Raw genomic sequence first — 23,683 nt, 5'->3', positions numbered from 1 at the left:
GGCTGAGAAGACTGGGACACAGATAGGGCCTTAGTCATTGCTCCAGTTTAAGAAAGGCCTTTCTTTCTTTCTTTCTTTCTTTCTTTCTTTCTTTCTTTCTTTCTTTCTTTCTTTCTTTTGATTGCTCAACCTCACTTTTATAGGCATTGACTTGCATATATAAAAGAATAAATTGCATTTAAAATAAAATTATTCTCACACATTCATGTGTGAACCAATATGTTAACTCACTTACTAAGGCAAGGATAAATCCTATTTCATTGTCATTGTTAAACCATGTGAGTTTTGAGACTTCTGTAAGATGTCACACAACCACTAGATCCCTGGCATGTGTGGCACGATGTGGTCCAGTTTTGGTGAAAGAAGATATGATAGCAATGAACACATCTCCTTGCTTTCATATCGCTAGCAGCCAAAGGTGTGGGGAAAAGTCTTTCTTTAAAAGGTTACTTTAAATCTCTGTAAGAGCTATGCAGCCATAATTTATCCATGTCTTACTTGTTCATGGAGAGTTTCAGAAAATCAATAATAGGAACAACCAGTTACTAAAGCTTCAGTATTTGCAAAAGTGAGCTAGAAAACTGTAATTGGCGAGGACTCTGCTTCCCACCTGGTCATATACTGTACTCTGCAGCTGTTGGCATGTGGGGAGTGCTGTGGGCAGTCTAAGTCTGGTGGGAGACACAATATTTGTAGATGCACACAAGCTGGGAAAACCTGCAACCAGGGATTACAGCCATTGCCTTTGCTGCTCCCTGAATTTTGTTATCAGAAGTAAATTATATTTCAAGGAGGGGGGTGGAATGTATAGAGCATCTGGCTACTGGGTTCCAGAATAGAGAGAGAAATTAACAAGAGGACAGTGTTTTGAAAAGTAAAATTGGATACAGAAAAAAATATTGTCTAAGGATAACCTTGATGAAAGATGATAACAACAAAATTGGATGGCTCCAGGCACAAAAGCTCTGCTTCCACTAATTTATTTGCTTTTAAACAGCCAGGTTGTCAAAAGGGGACTTTGTTCCCTGGGAACATATTGATGGGAATGTAGTTGCGCATCACTGTGGGGCCTCAGTCTAGAAGTGAATTAATCTTACACCTGCATCTTGCCCAGGGATGGCTTCCAGAGGCTGATGCTGGGATCATGAAGATCTTGTTTGTGTACCACAGAGGAACGGATTGAGCAGGAGTCCAAGAGCCTCCTGAGGGGCTGATTCCCACTTCTTCCATCTTTGGCAAGAGGTGGCTATTAGCAGTTTCAACCTTTCTCCCATGAAATAGGAACCTTATGATTGATTACTTCTGCTCTCTGCCATTGAAGACAGGGCTATATTTCGGAGATGAAGAACACCATTCTAGAAAGCCTTTGAAATGAAAGATGCCTTCTAAAGATTAAAGTAAAACTTCTTTAATTCAGAGTCTGCTAACTCTTGTCAACTCCGAATTCATGATCAGTTTCATTGGGCTGAGAACCTTCTTAGTCCAATGGTGAGGAGAAAGGGAGGTTACTAAGCAAATTAGTGGTGGAAATATTATTTGCAAAAGGTGTAACCAATTTAAAAAGACTTCTTTGCACCAGGCTTAAAAACAGTTTCAGCACTATTAATTTTTTCACATTTTGAAAAATTGAGGTATCTATACTAATAAAAGTGTAATGTGCAAATTGGTCAGGACGCCCTCACAGTAACAACCAAACAGCAGGCTGCTTGGGGCAACAAAGCCAGAAGGGGGGTTAGTGAGGGACGACCAAACGACTGAACAGCAGGCTGCGTGGGGCAACCAGGCCGGCAGGGGGGTTAGTGAGGGATGACCAAATGACTGAACAGCAGGCTGCGTGGGTGACCACACTGGTAGGGGGGGCAGTGAGGGGCAACCAGGCCAGCAGGGGGGGGGCCATGAGGGGCGACCAGGACAGCAGGTGGGGCAGTTGGGGGCGACCAGGCTGGCAGGGGGTTGGGGGGCATGAGGGACCAGGCCATCAGGGGGGGGCAGCAGGGGGTGACCAGGCTGGCAGAGGGGGGCAGTTGGGGGCAACCAAGCCCACGGGGGGGGGCCAGTTAGGGACGATCAGGCAGGCAGGCAAGCAGTTAGGAGGCAGCAGTCCCATATTGTGAGAGGGATGTCTGACTGCCGGTTTAGGCCCGATCTCGACCCTTCTCCCATGCATGAATTTCATGCACCGGGCCTCTAGTAATTTATATACAGTAAAATTCACCCTTTTTAATGTACAATTCAACCAGTTTTGAAAAACCCATACAGTTATATAACCACTACCATAATGAAGATACAGAACAGTCCCATAATCCCCCAAATTCTCTCACTCTCTGTGGTGGTCAAGCCTCCTCCCACTCCAATCCCTGGAGACCCCTAATCAGTTTTCTGCCCCATTCGTTTTGGCTATTTGAAGATGTCATATAAAGAGAAGCATACCGCATGTAACCTTTTGAATGTGACTTCCTTCACTTAGCACAGTGCATCTGTGATTCCCTCATGTTGTTGGCTGTATAAGTAGTTTGTTCCATTTCCTAGCAGAGTACCATTCCATTGTACCACATGTGCTTGTCCATTCACCAGTTGGACATTTGAGTTGTTTTCAGTTTTTTGGTGTATAAGAATAAAGCCACTACAAAAATTCACATTCAGGCTTTTGTGTGAACATAATTTTTAATTTCACTTGTGTAGATACCTCAGAGTGGGATTGCTGAGTTGTATGATAACTAAACTAGAGGCCTGGTGCATGAAATTCATGCACTGGGAGGGGGGGTGTCCCTCAGCCCAGCCTGCACCCTCTCCAATCTGGGACCCCTCAGGGCATGTCTGACTGTCAGACATCCCTCTCACAATCCAGGACTGCTGGCTCCCAACCGCTCACCTGCCTGCCAGCCTGATCACCCCCCAACTGCCTTCCCCTGCTGGCCCGGTCCCCCCCAACTGCCCTCCCCTGCCGGCTCAGTCACCCACAACTGCCCTCCCTGGTAGGCCTGGTTCCCCCCACACACAACTGCCCTCCCCTGCAGGCCTGGTCGCCCCCCCCAACTGCCCTCCCCTGCTGGCCTGGTCTCCCACAACTACCTTTCCCTGATGGTCATCTTATGGCGGCCATCTTTGACCACATGAGGGCGGCCATCTTGTGTGAGGGAGTGAGGGTCAATTTGCATATTACCTCTTTATATATAGGATATTTAACCTTTTAAGAAACTGCCAAGCTCTTTTTCTAAAGTGGCTGTTCCACTTTTCATTCTCAGTGAAAACCTGTGAGAGTTCCAGTAGCTCCACATCTTGCCATTTTTTTCAAGTTTTGTTGTGTGTTTCTTTGTGTTGTTTTTTTGTTGTTGTTTTTTACCTTAGCCATATTCATAGATGTATAGTAGTGGTACCTCATAGTTTTGGTTTGCATTTTGCTATTAATGATGTTGAGCATCTTTCTATTTCATATGTCATCTTTGGTGAAGTGATAATCCGAATCTTTGGCCCATTTTAAAAATTAAGTTCAAACTATTAACATAATGGCTGATGTGTATATAAGTATTCATATATATTATTTGATCATCACAACTCTGGGAGGGAAGCAGGGCAGATATTTTCCCAATTCTCAATTTCCAATATCCCTGAGAAATGGTGAGATGACTTGCCCAAGCTCACCACAGGAGGCAGTACCAGAGAGAGGCCAAGGCTTGCTGTTGATGCTCTGGCCTCCACCGGGCACTGACTTATTCTTCCTGAAGACAAACAGGGCCACTCTCTACTCAGCAGGACGGTGAACTGTCCACCAAGGCTCCAGGTGACTAAGCCAGCACAGGCAAAGCTATGGAAAGGTGAAGTGTGTCCTTCTGTCTATCCGACACACGTTTCCAGCCCCTTCCTGCCGTGAAACTTCCCTGTGCTCCATCCCCCTTCTCTGGAGTCCAATTCCCGACTGGTGGTACTGAGAGAAAAAAAATCTATTAAATCTTCCCGGACTTTTTCCCTCTTCCCAGCCCCTGGGGGTATGTTTGCATTTGAATGAGGGCTTTTAGAGACACCACTTCTTCATGCAGTGCCTTTAAAACTGTTCTATTACCGTCAGGGCTCCTGAGAAATGGCCTAAAGAGCCACTGGGAGTGAGGCTTTGGGACACTCCCATCTCCACCCCACCCCCACTCCCACCCCCGCCACACACACACACACACACACACACACACACACACACCCCTAACCAAAACAGTCCCGCTTTTATGTTTTACATTTCGAGCTTTCATTTAAGAATTTATTTGAAAAGAAGAATGTGTTGCTTTCCAAAACATGCTTGACATAAATGAGCCAGCACATGTCTATAAATCCTGTAATTCAGATATTTTACTCATTGAAGCTGATCCCTTGGCATTCCCACATCCCCAGATCAATCTGGATCCTGAAGGTTTTACTGATGACCCTCCTCTGGTGAGTCATCCCAACTCTAGCCTTTGGGGCAAACAGGAAGGGCTTGACCATTTTCGTGTTCACTCCAGTGCACTGCCTAAATATTGACTTTTTCTATGTGTGTTCTGATGTGGGAAAGGTTAGAAAGCACAGAATAGAATAGTGGTTTGGGCTTGAGACGAGTGGTCCTGGCAAATTGTTTAATTTATCTAAGCCTCTATTTCCTCATCTGTGAAATGGGGATAACAGCACCCTATTTCTTAGAACTGTCCTGAGGATTAAAAGATAATGTAGTCCTAGCTGGTTTGGCTCAGTGGATAGAGCATCAGCCTGTGGACTGAAAGGTCCCAGGTTCGATTCCGGTCAAGGGCACATCCCTGGGTTGTGGGCTCGACCCCCAGTAGGGGGCGTGCAAGAGACAGCCGATCAATGGTTCTTTCTCTCTTTCCCTCTCCCTTCTTCTCTAAAATCAATAAAATATATATAAAAAAGTTAAATTTTTAAAAAAAGATAATGTATATGATGCACATGGCACAGTTCCTGATATATATGAACCACTCAGTCATGGGTAGCTCCATTAACAGCCAGCTAGTCCTAAGATTCGCCCTTTCAGCCATGGAGATAGTGAACATCTGCCACAGGGTCACTGCTTATGCTTTCACAATGAGGATGAGTATAACTGTGAGCATCACTAAGCAAATATGGTCACAATTTTTGAAGTTATTAATGTTTATAACACCTAATTCACATCTCTCTAGTAATAGAAGTGAAGCAAATGCATGTTTGAAGGACATCAATAATGCCTCCAAGCTGGAAACAAAGCTTCAGAAAGAGCAGAAGCAAAGTAAAATAATTTGTTGTGAAATTTTTAAATGCACATTTTTCTTATTTGTGTTTTGTTACAAAAAGCACTCACCTTAGTGATGGCTAAATAGATCCAAATGAGCCATTATGGTTTGAACACATCCTTAAAAGATTTTTTTGGAGCACCAAATGACTTCATATTACTGTCCTTTGATCTACTATAATTATTTTTATATTTTCTCAAAATACCCTAAATTAGAAGAAAATATATTTCAATGCAACCACATTAATATTCTCTAACCCAGCCAACAGTAGGTTGCAACAGGGAAATTTAAAAAAAAAAAGAACTGATATTTGCCCTAGCTGATTCGGCTCCGTGGATAGAGCGTCAGTCTGAGGACTGAAGGGTCCGGTCAAGGGGACATGCCCGGGTTGCGAGCTCGATCCCCAGGGGGCATGCAGGAGGCAGCCGATCAGTGATTTTCTCTCATCATAGATGTTTCTGTCTCCCCGCCCGCCCCGCCCCCCCGCACACTTTCTCTCTGAAATCAATAAAAATATATTTTAAAACAAAAAAGAAGTAACACTTACCAAAACTGTGAATCTCTTTGCAGAATAATTTGAGCAGTAAAAGTATTTATCTCTCAAACTGACTCATTGTTTCCAATATCTAGTATGAGTATTTTCAATTCAATCTAGGTTCAAGGTGTGACACTTGGAGGGATATACTTAAAGTTCATATTATTATCCCTACCCTTAACAAATCTAATTTTTTATTCTCTGAGTCCAGCTCATACTTCCATCATTTTCACAAATTAACACTCTAACTATGGCAACTATTTTTCTGTGTCCAAGATTCAAACACAAACAGCATTTCAGAGTTTCCACTTGGAATAACAATAGGTTAGCCTCTGACCATCACTTTAGATGGAGGTTGGGTTTTGTTTGTTTGTTTGTTTTGGTTAATCCTCACCCAAGGATATTTTTCCATTGGTTTTTAGGGAGAGTGGAGGAGAGAGGGGAAGACAGAGAGAAACACCGATGTGAGGGAAACACATTGATTGGTTGCCTCCTGCACAAGCCCCAACCAGGGCCTGGGCCGGGGAGGAGCCTGCAACCAAGGTATATGCCCTTGACCTGAATAGAACCCAAGACCCTTTGTTCTGCTATCCACTGAGCCAAACCGCCCAGGGCAAGACAGAGGTTTTGTCATAGCCCAGAAGAAGAGATGAGTCCCATTTCTCACTCAAAACAGTGGATAGCAAAGGAGTCCAGTGACAGTGCTTCAGAAAGTCATTCAGCAACACTGCTCCATTACCTACCAGCTATGCAGCCTTAAACAAGTGGCTTAACCTCATCTGTAAAATGTGCACATTTTTCTTGTGAAGAATGCCTGGTTCCTAATAATAACCTCAATCAAGGTTAGCTGTTGCCATTATTAATACAACCAATGGTGGTAATATGAGTATTACTTTCAGCACTCTAATCCAAAAGCAGCCTTTGCGCTCTGGGTACTAGCACTGGATGGAGAGAAAGAAAGCAGTGTGGTAGCCCTTATTCAGGGACTGGGGGATCACTAGGCCCAAAGTGGAAGCCCTAAGGCTATCAGGCGACAGGACCCCTTCCCCCTGAGACAATCCCCGGCTGCATTCCGAGGGGTCGTCTTCCTTACCCTTCAGCATCAGATAAAATTAACTAATTCTTCCTTGATTTATGTTTTCCTTTTCTGCACACATTTTTGCTGGATATAAGAGCCACCTGGGAAAACCAATAATGCAGGTCTGCAATAAGCAGTTTATTCCTAGCGGGTCACCTCTCTGGTCATTGTCACTTGGGTTATATTCCACAAAATAAACAACTTGTTAAAACATAATAGATGAGCTGTTTTTGTTTTTTATCTAAGGCATATATGAAGTGAAAGAGTTTTATTTTTCAACACTCTGGGTTCCCATAATTTAAGAAATAGTCTTTTAACTCAAAGATAACGGTGTGTGTGTGTGTATAATTTGTGTACATATATACTAATACATAATTATATATTATTCAGTCTATGTTCTCAGAGACATCCACACTGTTTGGGGCAGATTATTCTTTAAATAAAGATCTTTTCTCTGAAGTATTCCCTCGAGTAGGCATTTGGATTCAAGTCTTCCATTTTTATTTGTGGAAGGATTTACTTGTTCATCAAGTATTCATTGAGCACTTATTCTTGTGTCAAACAGTCTGCTAGGTATTAAGTCCACTGTGATAAACAAGACCAGTGTGGCCACTGCTGTCACGAAGCTTACAATCTAGTAACTGAGGCTGATATTAATCTAGTAAGCAGGCAAATACATAATTACAAATGATAAATACTGTAAAGAAACAAAGTAAAGATGCTCTTGAGGAGAGTAGAATGCTTGCTGTGGTTGGGGTTCCCTGGGGCGCTATTTAAGAGTCTTAAAGAATGAAAAGGAATGTGCCATGTGACTAGTTGGGGGAGAATGGTCCGGTCTGGACAGAGGAGTCAGCAATGAAGTCCCAGAAATGAGAATGAGATTGGTGCATTTGAGGTTGTGAACCAAGGCCAGCGTGTGTGGAGACTAGGGAATGAAGGCAGATGAAGTTGGCAAGGCTGGCAAGAGCCAGAGCACACAGACTTTTAAAAAAAAAAAAAAAGATTTATTGACTTGAGAGAGAGAGAAACATTATTTTGTAGTTCCACTTATTTATGCATTTATTGGTTGATTCTTATATGTGCCCTGAATGGGGAATGAACCCCAACCTTGACATATGAGGACAACATTCTAACCAACTGAGCTACCCACCCAGGGTCAGATCACACAGGCTTTTGTGGGTCATGTTTGTAATTTTGGATTTTAATCTAAGCAGTGAGAATCACCAAAAGTTTCAAGCAAGGGAATGGTATGATCTAATTAATGTCTCAAAGAGGTGTTGTGGATGCTGTATGGAGAATTGTGAAGGTAGGCAATAGTAGAACTAAAAAGAAAAGTGGGTTATTGTAGCTGCCCATGTGAGAAGCAATAGCTTGACAAGCCCACTTGTTGGGTATGGTAACTAGGTTAGTTGTTGGGTATGGTAACTAGGGTAGTTGTCCTGGGCTCTGACAACACTGCAGTTTCTACTTTTAAGACTATCTCCAAGGGGGCCTGGCTGGAAAGCTCAGCTGGTTAGAGTGTTGTCCTGATATGTCAAGGTTGCAGGTTTAATTCTTGGGCAGGGCACATACAAGCATCAACCAATGAATGCATAAATAAGTGGAACAATAAAATGATGTTTCTCTCTCTTCCGCTCTCCCTTCCCCTCTCTCTCTAAAAACAAATAAGTAAAAATAAAATATAATTTGAAAAAAATCCTGGGGAAACAAAAGAATATCTCCAAGGGTTAATGGAATATGTCCATCCACACTGTTGCCTTCTTTTAAGGGGTGTTGGGCAGCCCACACTGGTTCCAGTCTTCCAGGGACTGCCCTGTATCTTGAACTTGGGTGGTGAACGTGAAGGAGAACAGAAGTTGACAGAGTCCATGTATATTTGAATATATGACTAATATGACCTGCAGATGGATTATATTTGTGAGGTGATGGAGGAAAAGGAATCAAGGGTGACTCCAAATGATGGTTATGCAATTCATCAAGATGGGGAAATAAGGAAAGCATGAAAAATAAGTTTAGGAAGCAAATATTTCTATTTTGGACTTGTTAAATGAAGATGATAATGTATCTGAGTGGATGAATCAAGTAGACAGATGGACATAGCAGCCCAGAGCTGGTCACATAGAGCTTAGCAGGAACATTTAGGACTATTGTTGTATAAAAGTTACATGAATAGATGGGAACACCTAGGAGAGACCACTAGGGAAGAAAATGATGTAAGACCAAGCCCCGAGGAATGCCAGTATCAGAGGCCAGGTAAAAGAAGAGGAACTTACAAAGTAACGTGAGAAGGAACTGCCAGAGCAGTAGGACAAAGAGCAGGAGAGTGGAGTGTCATGGCAGCCAGAGTCCAGCTTGCTTCTGGGAGTGGTCAGCTGTGTGGCATGTGGTAAGATAAAACACTGAGTTGAATACAGAGCCATGTCCTCTGGATTTGACAACAGAAAGATCGTTGATGACCTTGACTAGAGCAGATTCACCAGGTGTGTGTATGGGAGAAGGAAGACAGTTTGGAATAAAAGGCTTTTTCCTTTCTGATTTCAATTATTGGGCCTGCGGACTTGTTTGGACAAAGGATTTGCAGAAAACCCAGCAGGCCCAAGTGGCTGATTTTGTCTTTCCAGGATGTGTCTGTTTTAATTCTAGTTAGAATATCTCAGACAGGGAGGATGTGTGGAACTTGCTGTCCTGTACAGTGATTTCATATATGAACATGATCATACACATTAGCCAGTGGTCAGGTTCCAGAAAAAATAGAGAGGGAGGGAGGAAGATGGAAGGAGAGAAGGAGGGAGAAAGAAAGAAAAAAAGAGAGATAGAAGGTTTGAAGAAATGAGAAGTAACTGTGATTAATTCTTCTGGTTATTGTGTGTCAAGATTTCACGAAAACTGGAGTTTGACATGTTAGCCAAGGCCTCTTTCTGACCACCACCGTTTGTTACCTTAATGAGGCACGTGACAGGGCAGGTGGGGAAGGGGCTGCCTGCCGCCTGTCCCTGGTGCTTGGAAGGAGCTTTGCAGGCTCAGTCTGGTGTAGGTGCTGCATGTCTAGTTCTGAACTGGGGAATTCTTGTCCCCAAAAATGAGAACTATTTGCCATGACCTTCGCGGCAGGGTTCAGGATCTGAAGGAGGGGCCAACACACAAATGAAAATACTACACAAGAAATATGAATTTAGAAGGCATTGGGGGCCAAGGGCACCTCTTTCTTGAAGAGACACACCGACCTCTGGCCTGGTCCACCTTTTATTTACTTGAATACACATTTGCCCTTTAGCAATGCATACAGGCATATCAAAGGTAAAGTTTGGTAAACAGTAAAAGGATTATCAGGTTAGGAAATTGCCTTGAGCCACCACTATCTCAACAATCGGGTGCATAGCATCAGCCCTGCTAACGCCCAAGGTCCTTCGGCCTTCCGTTCCTTGGTGCACTCTGGTGACAGTATCGGCAAGCAGTGGCTTCCCGCAACTATAAAGCCACATATATAAACATCGATCTTTTAAATCATTTTGCTTGGTGATCTAGTTCATTTTAATTTCTGACTATTAATTATTTAATTATTCTTAATCAGTAGTAGCTTAGCACATTTTAGCTTTAAGTTTCTCTCATTAAGCATTTAATAATCTGTAAACAAACACTTCAGAAATTTTTTATAAGAGGGATTCTTTTATATTTTTGTATTTTGAAAATTTTCACCTTCTCGTTTATCACCGTAAATAAGTTGTTCAGAAGTAAATGCTAAGTATTCTGTTCATCATTGGATCTAGATCCTGTTGGTCAGCAATGGCCACGGGCTGGGCATGCGCATTTCACATGCTTTGATCCTATTTGCAAGGCTACACCTTAGGAAAATTTCCTCAGTAAGTTACAAGGATAAAGAAACCAGACATTTCACTCTTGGCTTACCCATTTTGTAATCTTGGTGAAGTTACTTAACTTCTCTCTGCTTCAGTTCCTCCTTCAGGAAACGGGGTGAATAATCTCAACCTCCCTGTATCTCAGAAGTAATTTGAGGCCAGCTAATTGACTCCACTGTATGTGATGTAATGGTGGGGAAAGAGCTATAAAAATTTGAAATATCATTCCCATGGTCCAAGTTAGAGATTAACATTGCACAACTATCTTCTAGTTAGGCCTTTTGAACACCAGTTTTAACTCTTTCAGGCAATATCTTCCTATCGTGGTGGAATTGCCACCAGGTATCATTTGTTAGTTTGATTTTAAAATTCTAACCCAGCCAGATGCAGAACATACTCCAATTTGCATTTGAGGATTTCAGAATATTCCTTGAGGTAACCAAAAATACCTGACGTAGAGCCCAAAAAATCACAGCCTATGGGAGTGGCTGACTTACTGCACTTATTCAAAACCTCCCCTACACATACGCTAGTTAATGTGGTCCAGTTTATCTGTAGATAGCCACTAGGGCACAGAAGAAAAATCTGACTCAACTATCTAAAGACTTGTTCTAATCCCCCATTGCAAAGTGCACGTCTCACCTCTGCGAGGTAGACATTTTATCCCCGCCTTCCAAAGGGAGAAACTGAGGTTCTGAGAGATGGAATAGTTGGTCTGAAACCACATCTGTGGTAAATGCCAGAGGCAGGATTAGATTCCAGCTCTACTGATGCTTTTCTAGGATTTTTAACTCACTATGTGAACATAATAATTGGTATAAGTCTATGGAAAGAAGGAAAAGAACACTGTGCCCTAAATAATCCAATCAAATTTCACATCAAAGGAGAAACATTTTTCAACTGATTTGATATTCTACAGGTGACCAGAATTAGTGGGACTATTCTGCCCTCTTCCTCTCCTTCTCTCTTTATAAATCAGCATCAAAGGTACCAGATAAGAATCCTCAACTTAAACCAAGTAGACCCTGGACATTCACAGACTGAGCATGCATAAGGGCCCCTGACAGCCTCCGACACATAATGTTACAGCAGCAGGAATCTGAATCTCATGCACTGAGGCTGGTGTGTGGGACTGAATCTCATAGCTAGAGAAGATGCCTGGCCTGCCACTCAGCATTCAGATATCGATGTGGCTTCTTTGTCCCCCATTCATGACCACATACCAATTCTACGGAGAAAAATTACACTCCAGAATGACATCCCCAAATTTGAGGATTTCCAATGGTCTTAGGACATATGCCTTACAAATATTGAGCGTTCACTGTATTGAATTTCTCTGCTTTAATTTTGCTTTAGTGGCCAGAAACTCAAGGGTAATGTCACTGCTCATAGTAGTGACTAACTCATCTCAGATTCCTAATACATCTGTTCTCCTCCTTGGCTTCTGAACAGCGGTTGCATTTTTTTAAAAAAACAAGACATTTCTAATTTTTTATCATTCTATTTTGTATGTTTCATTGTTGCAAATTATCTCAAATCCTTTCTTAAAGTAGATTCTTAGATCCCAAATAAATGCTGAAACTAGACTTCCTAGAAAGAATCCATTATCTTAGTGCCAGGACTTGTATAATGTTACAACTATTGAAAAGAATTAAGGACGATGATTTCCAAAAGGCAACAATGAGTGTTTTTAGATGAATATATCCAAATTCTGAGACCATCTGATGGTCGCTAAGAATTATGCTTTGAGTGACACCTAATGGTCGAGAAAGTCACTCTCCTAACTTTTCCCAGAGAACTCAGACCAGCGTCATTCAAAGCTTGGTTCTTGGGCCATCTTCAGAATCAGCTGGATGCTTTTTAAAATGCAGAGAAAGGCCTGGGCCCTGTCCTATTTAGAACCACTGATTCAAGAACTGCCGAGTCAGATACACACACAGGGCTGTCAGACCTGCAGACACCCAGGAAGTTCGCAGAGGCCAAGGCGCAGGGATGCAGTGGGCCCGGGCTCTGCAGTGACCCCTCACCTACCCATGAGGGCAGGGGCCGTGAAGGAGGGCGGCGGAACACTGAACTTCGGGGTGCGGCCGGCTGCCCTCCTGGCAGTGAGGGTGGGGGTGGCGGTGGCGTGGGACCTTGAAAGCAGTCGCCCCTGGCCAGCGGCTGCGGTCCCACGCAGAGAGGGCTCGCGGGAGCGTGGCGCGGCCCTAACGCCTGTGCTTGGTGTCCCGCAGACGAACCCGGCGCCTGGAGTGGTCCCGCTGCCGCCGCCCCAGGTCTGCAGGAAGTAGGCGCCTCCCTCGAGGACGTCCTCTCGCCATTCTCTCCATCACATCCAGCCCCACCCTCCGACCCTTCCCACCAGATAAGCCCAGACCCGACTTGGGATATCAAAAGGGAGCACGACGTTAGGAAACCAAAGGAGCTTTCGGCCGGCGGCCAGAAGAAGCAGCGCCTGGGGGAGCAGAGGGAGCGCTCGGCCAGCCCGCAGAGGGCCGCGCGGCCGAGGCTCGAGGAGGCGCCCGGCGGCCAGGGGCGGCCCGAGGCCGGCAGGCCCCCCTCGGAGGCCAGGGCGCCCGGGCCCGCGGCGGCGGACGCGGCGGACACGGCGCGAGCCGGCGGGAAGGAGGGGCCCCGAGCCGCGACGGGCCCCGAGCTCGGCCGCCGCGAAGGCCCGGGGGCTGCGCCCGGGTTCGCGGGCCCGGGAGGCGGCGGCGCGCGGGAGGCCGAGGGCCGGGCGGGCGCGCGCGCGGGACCCCGGCAGGGCGCGCGGCCTCCGGGGGGCGCCCCGGCGCGCAAGGCGGCGGTGGCGCCGGGGCCCTGGAAGGTGCCCGGCTCCGACAAGCTGTCCGGTGTCCTCAAACCCGGCGCCTCGGCCGCGGGCAGATGAGCCGCGCGGCGCCAGCCCGCCGCCCCGCCTGGACGCCTGCCGGCCGTTCTTCGGGTCCGTCTCTCGGCGTTTTAATTTATTGTCACTGTCACACGCATAGATCCACGCGGCACCGAGGCCTGGGGGCATCGCCGTGCGGCCCCGGGTGTCCACCGAGCGTGGGCGGCCCAGCACCCGCGCGCAGACCTAACTGATCCTGAAGCCCCGGTGCCGCTGGGGGGCTTGGGCAGCTATGGAAGAACCAAAACAACGTGAAGAGCATCCCGGAGAGACAATGCAGTGTAGCTTTAGTTTTAAAAAAAGAAAGAAAGAAACAATATCCCCCCACTGCATGAAGGATCTGGATGTCATCCAAACTTTATATCAAGAGACTGGACAGATTAAGAGCAATCACAAACTGGAATATCGCCTTAAAAATCAAACTGCACGGAGCAAGCTGAAACTGAGACAAGATTATATCTTTTAATTGATCTAAAGAGTTGTAAATAAATTGTTCTTGACATATCTAGACAGGGGTTAAAAGGTTTCTTTGAAACATTCGGAACTGTTCGCTCATGCCGTTTCCATGGCTCACCCGTGGCATCCATCCCTGGTATTAGCAGCGACGTTCCCTGCGTAGCGCAGGGTAAGTTAGAAATCTAGTGAATTCATTGGTATGATGCCATTTGTACGGCCATTTCTGCGATGAAATCATATTTCTGTACATTTTCAGTAGTAGAGAAAAAAGGTTTTAAAAACTGTATCCTAGGGAACCGTTTGCCGTAAGTCAGAATTTTGCAGTTTAGCTCATAGATCTTAATTGGTTTTCATCTAAAATACGCCTTTTATAATCGAAGGGCCACAATTTGTTTAACCAAGATTGGCAACGCTGCAGTTCCTGTATGAAAAGGCTTTCCTTATTGTCTCAGGCTAGCAGAAAGAGTAGCTTCTTTGACAGCAATGTTATATTTCACTTATATTATTGTCTTTTTTTAAAGCCCACTTTCCATGACTTCATTTTCACTTTCATAGAGCAAAGTACTTCTCCTATATTTCTCAGATTATGATGAATCCCTGATATTTAAAAAAAAAATCACTATTATGACCAATTTATTTTCATTAAAGAACATAAATCTTTTCAGCATTCCTTTCTGCTTATCTTTCTTTCTTTCCTTATTCTTTCTCCTTGTATCTCCATTTGCTTTGCTTTTTGTTCTGGTGGTGTTTGCCAAATTTGATTTCCTTAGCAGACTCAGATATTTCTGTTTATCTTCATTGATCTATGGTTGATCCCCCAGTAAAATTTTAAGGCTTGCCTTTCTTGCCTGCTGTTTTAATATTTCTTTGGGGGAGAAATAAAGGTATCCATTTGTCCACAAAAGAACCTCCAAACCTATAGAAAAATTTTATAAGAATTTATTTGAGCCCAATTTTTGAGAAAATACTCAGAAGCAAAGTCTCAATGGATTAAGAGAATCCTGTGGAGAGTGGCAGTTTTCCAGTTCTTTTTATTCCTTTAGAATTAAAGGAGAAACAGGAATATATGGTCCGACCATCCTGTGTGTTACTTTTGGTCACAGCGCACGTCAGGTCTGCCACGCAGCCCTCTGAGCTTGTCAGGTTTATTACATCGCCCCTTTTCCATCCACACATTGGTACTTATTTGTAGCTACCCATATTTAAAAGCTGAATGTCTCTGAGGGCAGTTTGTCTTTAATGTGCCCTGAACGAATGAGGCTGCATCCTGCCCGTTTATTGCCCCTTACATGAGTTCCAATGCAAATAAGCCTCACCTCGCTGCCCTCGTAGTCAAATAAGGAAAGCAGGGAGGCACGCAAGGTCACACGTAATCGCCTCCCGGTGTTGACTCTTTCCCTCTCTGTAATTGCTGTATCCCGAGCACTAGCCATTTAATTTTCATCAGGCTTGGGAGTAGTTCGGTTGTTTGACAAGAGGAAAATATGGTTGAAAGCCTCATATAAAGAGTCTTGCAGCTTGTAAAAGCAATTTCCAAAAATGGAACCCATCCATCATAAACAAAAGCACAAACACATGGAGCAGTTTACAATACATTTGGTTTAATCTCAATTAGTCTCTCTCCCCTGGACTAGAAACCCAGTATAGTTTGCCATTAATTTATTGAATCTGGTTTCGGACAATGCTTCTGTAGTGTAGCTGCACGTCCCGGTACTGTCCTCTGACATTTATTTTCCACGTGTTACAAAAGGATAAACAAAAAAAATTGAGATTACGCTTGCATACACTCTAATTTGCACAGTTCACAGCTACTACTTGTGCAGTAATTGCTTTATGCGGCTGTAATCCATAACCTGTGAAGACAGCACATCATCTAAATCCCATTCCAAATAATATTTCTGTGTAGTGATAGCTGTGAATTTACCCTGTACAGCTGTATCTCTATAAATATAATTCCATGTATTAATAGTCACAGAAAGACTGTAAGTGAGCAACTATTTTTATGAAACGCACCACTATGGATAAATTAACTTTTACAGAAATCTTGTTTACTGTATGATATTCTAAAACACTGTCAAATAAAATATATATCCAAAAATCTTTTCTTTTTCCAACTATATAGGCTGTGTGTTAATTTGAGTAAATACTTACTGGAATTTAATTTTTTTAAACCGCAGTTTTCATAGATTTTTTTGAAAAGTATAAGGTTAATGCCCCAAACAGGACTTCTCTGAAGCTTGAATCTAAATGGAGCAGAATTATAAGGGGTGAAAAACTGTTGACTTTTCTCACCCAAGTAAACGCAGAGTTTTCTTATAGATAATCTGGTGGGTATTTTCCTGTCAGCCAACTGCATCATTTATGGATTGATGCAGTATGTTTCTGTTGCTTGCTACATTGATTGATACTGAGCCTTTTTTCAAAAAGGATTTAAGCTATCAATCAACAATAAATTTCATCACATTTTTTCCTGAATTTTTTTTATACAAAAATCCCAAGGAGTTTATGCAGAAGCCTAAACTGAATGTAGTGAACAGCAGTATAGAGGTCCAAAACAAATGACCGAATGTACCTCTTGCCATGAACTACAATATGTGCCTCTGGGAGAAGGGAGAGTTCTCTGTGGTAATAAGATGATGGCTGCCCTGTCGTCAAGGAGATTACAATCCAAAGAAACAACCTCAATCCTAGTCATGTCAAGACTGATGGCAACAGGAGGCCTAAGAGTCCAAAAAATTACTATTTTTCATTCCAACATAATTTTTAAAAAATAAAATGAATCCATTTTAGAAAAAGGAAGAAGCTGACATGACGTGTAAAATTAAGCACAATATTCTTTCAAATATTCTTCATGAACTAATCAGAGAATGACCAAGTGCAAGCTGAAAAAAAAAAAAAAGATTTATAAAACAATGCAGTTAACAAAACGGGGTGTAAATATTAATGCACAGCCAATTACTATTTTAAAAGAAAAACCATTAAGACATCAAAAAAGATTAGAAATCAGAGGCCAAAGCAATGAGGACAGGGACAGAGCAGGACTAGGGTGAAGGCAAGTGAGGCACCTGGCCTGGGCAAGGGCCTTATCATGAATCAGATGTCTCCAAGGTCAGGCAGGCAAATAGGAAACAGTGTTGAGAGCCAGGTGGGGATAGAGCCAAGCTGAAATTTTGTCAGGTCCAAGTCCACTGTGGAACCATCTCAGTTTCTCAAGAGAAGCAAAAAAAAAAAAAAAAGAAGAAGAAAGAAAGAAAACGAAAAAAAGAAATCCGTTCTTTATTTGAAATGTTATGGTTTTTAAAGTATGACAAGTTTAATTCACATTTTTAAGAAACACTGAACAAAAAGACAAAACACTACAACGAACCATCTGTGGCCCAAGTCTGGCCCACAGCCCACCAATTTGCAGCCTCTGTTTTGGAACAAAAGCCAGGCTTTCAGCAAAGAAAGCCTCGCTTGCATCAGGCTGATTCACCTTCTAAGCAGTGGATCTTACAGACCCTTGAGATCATGAAGCCGATCGCTGCTCCTGCAGTAGCGGTGAATTTGCTGTGCAGCTGAAGAAACTGCAGCTTGAAGGAGCCCTGAAGCTTGTTTTATATTTTATATTCTCTTTCTTAACGAGTCTCCCCCAAAGTGTAAGCTTGGGGCTCCCCAAAGGTGAATCTGCCCATGCCTTATTGATACTGTTGTTTTTTTAGGCCAAACTCACAGCAAAATCAGATGACCTAATTGCTGAGGAATTTGAAATTAACAGAGATTTCTTTGTCAGACAACCATAGCGCCAGACAGGATGCCTGTGAAATCACAAGAGTGCTTTCCAAGACTTAAAATAGTAAGGGTCCTATGTCTAATGGTAAATTCTGCATCATGTCTAGTTCACTTAAGGCACCAATTAACTGTGTAGAGATTATGATTATAACTATCTGTAGTCATAATAGCTGTAGTTGTAAACATGTGGGTAGAAACATGGGAGCAACATCCTACAATTAAACTGGCCCCTCATTGGGCATTTGTGGCATTTCACCAGGCAGCTCCGTGACCTGGGACTCCATAAAAGCCCGAGTCTGTCCCACTACCATGAGGAGGGGAGCTGGCCACCACAAAAGAGAGCCACATCTGTTTTGAAGAGTTTGATGAGATCTTTTCTGATGAAATTGCCTCTTGGAGAGTGATTTCACCTAGAAGAAGCTGGGAATCTTTTGAGCAACAGAGTAACTTTGACTGACTTTCCGAGGTGACAGGCACATTTTCTAAAACCGTAACAAGTTTGTGCAAAAGGAAATGAAACCCTCCCCCACCCCCACCCCCCATCCCCCCGTGTGATTTTGTCCCAGGTCAGCTGCCTTCATACTGAGAGACAGCCATTCCTGTGGTACCCGGAATCCATTTCTAGAACTATAACTTCCATTTTTATGCATTTCAAACCTGTGGACTGCCAGCTTTCCATGCCCATCTGCCCTGGACGAGTACCCTGGACAGTAGAGAAGAAAAATGGACCTATCGCCTGCCCTGCTTTTTAATATGGTACATCACCTCCAGGAGTAGAAATCTTTAGGGCATTAAGCAAAGAGACAATTGAAGAAGGCAGCCCTCCTGAGGGAGAATCGAGAGAGCAAAGCAGAGAGCACCAGTAAGAAACATCTAAGCGGGCAATGCCTGCTTCCATCCAGGAGTGCCGGAAGGGTTCGTAGCTGTCTAAGAGTGAGCGCCCACATTTATTTGAATTTTAAAATAAAGATATTTTTTTCCTGATTCAGTGTGTAATTTGGCTATTTGCCTGGCTATACCAAGTTAGATTGTGGCTTTGCCAGTTAGATTATTCGGCAGGTATCTAACCAATTAAATGAGTTAAATGTGCAACTACAAAGTTTAAGTAATATACATAAAGCATGCATTCAAGAGAAAAGACATCCTTTGAGATATTTAAATTTGTGATAAAAATTAGTAGATGTCAAGTTAGCAATGAAGCCAGATCCAGAGTTTTATAAAATGATTGTAGGGGTTACATGAGCCTAAGGAGCACTCACTAAGATAAACGTACTTAACTCTGCTTAATAAAAGTTTAAAGATAGTGTTGAGTGTCTACTATATACAGCATCACAGGTGAACAGAACACAGCCCCTATTCTCAAGTTCTAGAAATGGATTCTAGGTAGGATCCTGAGACAATTAACACAAGAAAGAACGCAGAATGCGGTAAGTGTGGCATAGCAATCGGGATACTGTAGGGTGTGGAAATAGTTGGAAGCAGTTAGAAGTCATCCTGGGGAAGCAGCATCTTGGGGGTTGCCGGTTGGGTAGGATTTTCAGAGGCAGGGGAGGTATAAGCAAGAGAACAGCCTGAGTAAGGCCAGGGTTAGGAAACTTGGAGGGATGTCAGAGAAACAGTCAATTGTTTATTTTGATCAAGACTATATTGGGAGGCGGTGGATTAAACAAAGGGTAGATTCAAGCACATTATAAATGCCATTAGTGAGCAGTGGGGAGTCATTCAAGGATTCTGAGCAGAGAAAAGATAAAGGCAGCACTTGGCTGTGGAAGGAAGTCCTGGCAGTCCCGTCCAGAGTGAAGTGGAGGTGACGTGGCCGGTACTAACATCAGTCCCGGTGAGAGGTAAGGAGACCTGAGCACCTGGGATGGAGGGGAGAGAAGTGAGGGTTCTCGAGGAGGTCAGACAAGCAGACCTCAGACTGATGGGAGCAGAGCCAGGGACAATCACGGCTTCGAGCCTGAGAGGAAGGGAAGAAATGGGAGGAGGACCAGGTCCACAAGGACCAGATCACTAAGTTTTCTGACATGGAAAGTGTGAGGGGCTCTCAGGTCTCCCAGGTGGAAATATTCATCCAGTCAATAATCATAGACTAAAGATGGAAATGCTCCCGACAGAATGAAGCTCAGGTGAGAAACTGAGTCTAGGATATCCCTTGATTCTGATGTAATTGGTTGCGATGGGACCTTTTGGGAGGAGGAAGAGCAGCACAGAAGAACAGCACTGGCATACAAAGGGTGCTTTGTGTCAAAAAGCACGGATTCTGGAAAAAGTTAACTTCTTCCTAAAGTCCAGGTGCCACCAGGAAAGACATGAGCCAATTTATTTTCCCAGTCCTTAACAAGAAATAAAAGTGAGCTGCCGTGGTTTAAGCGCAACCGACATAGAGAAATTCACAGACAGACTACTTCAAAACAGACAATCATGTACACCATCCTCTTCAAATTTTTAAGATTAGCAGAGGTCATAAGATTCAGTGACATACCTTCCAATTATTTCTGTATTATCTGATCATACTGGGAACACCTTGATTCTTGCTTCTTGATCTGGATTTCCAACTCCAAAAAGCACAATTTGCTTTGTGGCTCAAAGCAAGCTAATGGGCTCATGGAGCAAACGAGTAGCTATAGGATAAACACTGAAAATTAAAAATATATATATATATATATGTGTGTGTGTGTGTGTGTGTGTGTGTGTGTGTATATATATATATATACATATATATATATATATGTAATGACTTGCACAGGAACACATAGATACATAGACATACCCAGAACTCCAATTCCAATTTTATATTTCTATTGTGAAAAAACTCATATACTTAAAAAGTACATAAAGACATATGGATAGCTTACTCAATGTCAAAGCAGACACATATACAATTATCATCTAGGCTGAAAATAGGGACTCTTAAGTCTGGCACAGATTAAATGTCTGCTATATATGCATTTTCATTATTGTTATTACTATTAGTTGAGGGATATATAAACATTTTCAGTGGTGCTCTGGAATTCTCATTCAACAAATATTTATTAGGTGTTAGCCATTTGCCAGGCATGGTGCAAAGTGCTGAGACCATATCGGTGAACTAGGCAGAGCTACACACCCCACAGAGAGCTCACAGTCTTTTAGCCATCAGGAAGCTAACACCACAACTAGTCACATCATTGCAGTTGTAATAAGAGCTGCCCAGGAGAAGTGAAGAAGCCAGAGGTGGGTCCACTAGGGCCTGATGGGGCAGGAGGCACAGCTGGGAAAGCTTCCCCTAAGGATCTGGCTGCTGAGCTGAGAGCTGACCATGGGCAGGTGTCAGGTGGGGGTGTCTGGGGCTCAGGGACAAGGTGATCAACGCACCCCAGTTTGCCACGGACTGGCCTTGTTTTAAAACTTTGAGTTGGTGTCCCAGCAAACCCCTCGGTCCTGAGCAAATCGGGATGGTTTGGCCACCCTAGAGGGAAGGGCCCGTGGACCAGGCTGGCAAATCTGAGGGCCAGGTAGATGCTGGTCGCCTGGAGGGCAGAGGCTGATGAGAACTTGCCAGCAGGAACCTGGTGATGCGGGTCCAGAGCTCCCAGGGCCTAATAGGGCCTCCATTGGAAAGGCAGCAGGGGGGCACTGGCAGGTTTTCACTGGGCAGAACGACCTGAGGTGGTGTGGGATTCCTGCACACAATACTCCTGCTGCAGGGGAGACCTTAATGCTCCCTACTCCCTGCCTCTCTCCCTGGACTTTTAGTCCCTCTCTCCCTTCCTCTCCATCCTCTGCAGGAGGTGGCAGCCCCCAACTTCTGTCTCAGGCAGACGCCAGCCTCTCTGGAGGACTCAAGAGGCCTTGTTGGTGAGTTGGCAACGATGCAAAGAACGTTCCTGGGTAGGTGTCTAATCAGCACACAGGCACAACTCTTATTTTATAGGGTCTCTGCTTTTTCTCCATCTTCCTGGTGTAGATTGTGAATTCATCTCCTGCTTCTACAATTAACCCTTGCACTGAATGTGATGGGAGCTCAGTGAATGCTTGCTGAAGGTTGGGTACTTTTTCCTTGATTGGCCTCATCTCTAAATCCAGATAGTTTCCCTTGAATAAGAATGGTTTTCATGCCCTGGCCAGTTTGGCTTAGTGGATAGAGCGTGGGCCTGCAGACTGAAGGGTCCCAGGTTCGATTCCGGTCAAGGGCAAGTACCTTGGTTGCGGGCACATCCCCAGTGGGAGGTGTGCAGGAGGCAGCTGATCAATATTTCTCTCTCATTGATGTTTCTAACTCTCTATCCCTCTCCCTTCCTCTCTGTAAAAAGTCAATAAAATACATTTTTAAAAAATAATAATGGTTTTCATCATGGTAAGTGGCTCTGACTGGTGCGAGTGGACAGTTTGCAATTTTTCTCAGGTTTGCTGTTATTTCTACAAAATTCTGACAGAGGGGCTAGGTGTTGTTATTTGAGCATCACAGGGGATGAAGGCAAGCTTCCACAACTTAGCCAGGTGCTGTATCCAAAATAAGGCACATGACTACTTCCCCTGACTTTCTCCTGCTCATGCTCAGGCCCAATCTCTTCCCAAAGCCAGTGGGGGCTTGAGCGGGGCCTTGAGCGGGGGCTTGAGCTGGGGCTTGAGAGGGGGCTTGAGCGGGGCCTTGAGCCGGGGCTTGGCTCTGGCTCGTATTTAGGGAAGGGAAGGTCAGGATCAGAGCAATGGTGACAGAGCAGGCGTTCTTGTCCCAGCCTTCCTTGCTCAAACCCAGGAGAGACTTTCCATAGTATCCATGGCTGAATTCCAGCACTCTGGGTCCAGTGGTCGGAGTTTCTTAGATTAATTTGGCATCCTCACCATAAATGTTTGCTGGAAGCATCCAAAAGGCCTCTGTGGGTTTTGAACTTGGACTAGTCCAGAGTCCCTCTGCCTCTCTACTCTAATTGCGCTTGCACGCGCACACACACACACACACACACACCACATACCCCATTTGACTTCCTGCCCAGGCTCCTGTCAAGCAGCCATTAAGTGACCGTCCTCTTGGCTGGGCTGCTCCAGTCAACCTCAGCCCTGCAGCCAGGGCCCTGATCCACTCCCTGGCCACTTTGATGAAGAGACTCTGAGCTCCCTGCATTGACCTCCCATGACCAAAGACCCTCATGGTCTGCTCTCCTCCAACCTTCCCTCCAGATGAGGCAGATCATTCATAACCAATCCCAAAACATATTCTCGTTGTTTTTAATCTGAGTCAACAAATACAAGCCAAGATTTTTTTCTTTGCCATTATCAAAGAGTTAATGGTATGAGGGCTTGGTGGGGTTTTAAAGTATAGTTGAGTATAGATCTCTTCAAGCGTGAGGAGTCATCTAGAACACATTAAGGGGAACACATTAAGGGTGGGGCAGCCAGGGGTGATTTTGTCCTGATTACTCTGCCAGCACACATTCTTTTCTTTTTCCTTTTTATTTCAGATTGGAAGGGGGTGGGGAGAGAGAGGAGAAACATCAATGATGAGAGAGAATCATTGATTGGCTGCCTCCTGCACACCCTCTACTGGGGATCAAGCCACAACCCGGGCATGTGCCCTGAGCAGAATCGAACCCGGGACCCTTCAGTCTACAGGCCGACACTCTACCCACTGAGCCAAACCGGCTAGGGCTACCAGCACACTTTCAAACAGAAGCAGTGAATTGTCTGAGCCACTCCCAGAAGACTCACTGCTGTAACAAATAAACCCACCCTCAATCTGCAAAAGGCTTATTTACCACTCAGCAGAGTTCAGCTGCTGCTGGTTGAAGAAGAGCTTTTCTCCGGTTAGTGGTTCAGAGGCCCATGTTCTTTTCCTTCCGTGGCTCCATCTGCCTTGCTTCTGAAAGA

The 23,683-nt window shown here is 44.2% G+C and overlaps 1 protein-coding gene across 10 annotated transcripts in view; it reads left to right on the top strand.

The window, feature by feature from the left end:
- Positions 1–21,859, top strand: part of MAGI2 (membrane associated guanylate kinase, WW and PDZ domain containing 2) — a 1,233,836-nt gene extending 1,211,977 nt beyond the window's left edge. For 6 of the 10 annotated variants that reach the window (XM_080663638.1, XM_080663637.1, XM_080663635.1 and 3 more), the window contains one exon: positions 12,951–18,317. In XM_080663638.1, the coding sequence (XP_080519764.1) occupies positions 12,951–13,606 (656 nt within the window). In that variant the 3' untranslated portion in view covers positions 13,607–18,317. Of the gene's footprint in view, positions 1–12,950; positions 18,318–21,603 lie in introns of those variants that run through there. The other 4 variants (XM_080663634.1, XM_080663633.1, XM_080663641.1 and 1 more) reach the window with 2 other exon arrangements.
- The last annotated feature ends 1,824 nt before the right edge of the window (positions 21,860–23,683 follow it).

This window comes from Plecotus auritus (genome assembly GCF_963455305.1).
Source record: "Plecotus auritus genome assembly, chromosome: 4".
Lineage (NCBI taxonomy): Eukaryota > Metazoa > Chordata > Mammalia > Chiroptera > Vespertilionidae > Plecotus > Plecotus auritus.
The sequence above is the reverse complement of the archived record's forward strand: the minus strand, read 5'-3'. Positions and strand labels throughout refer to the sequence as shown.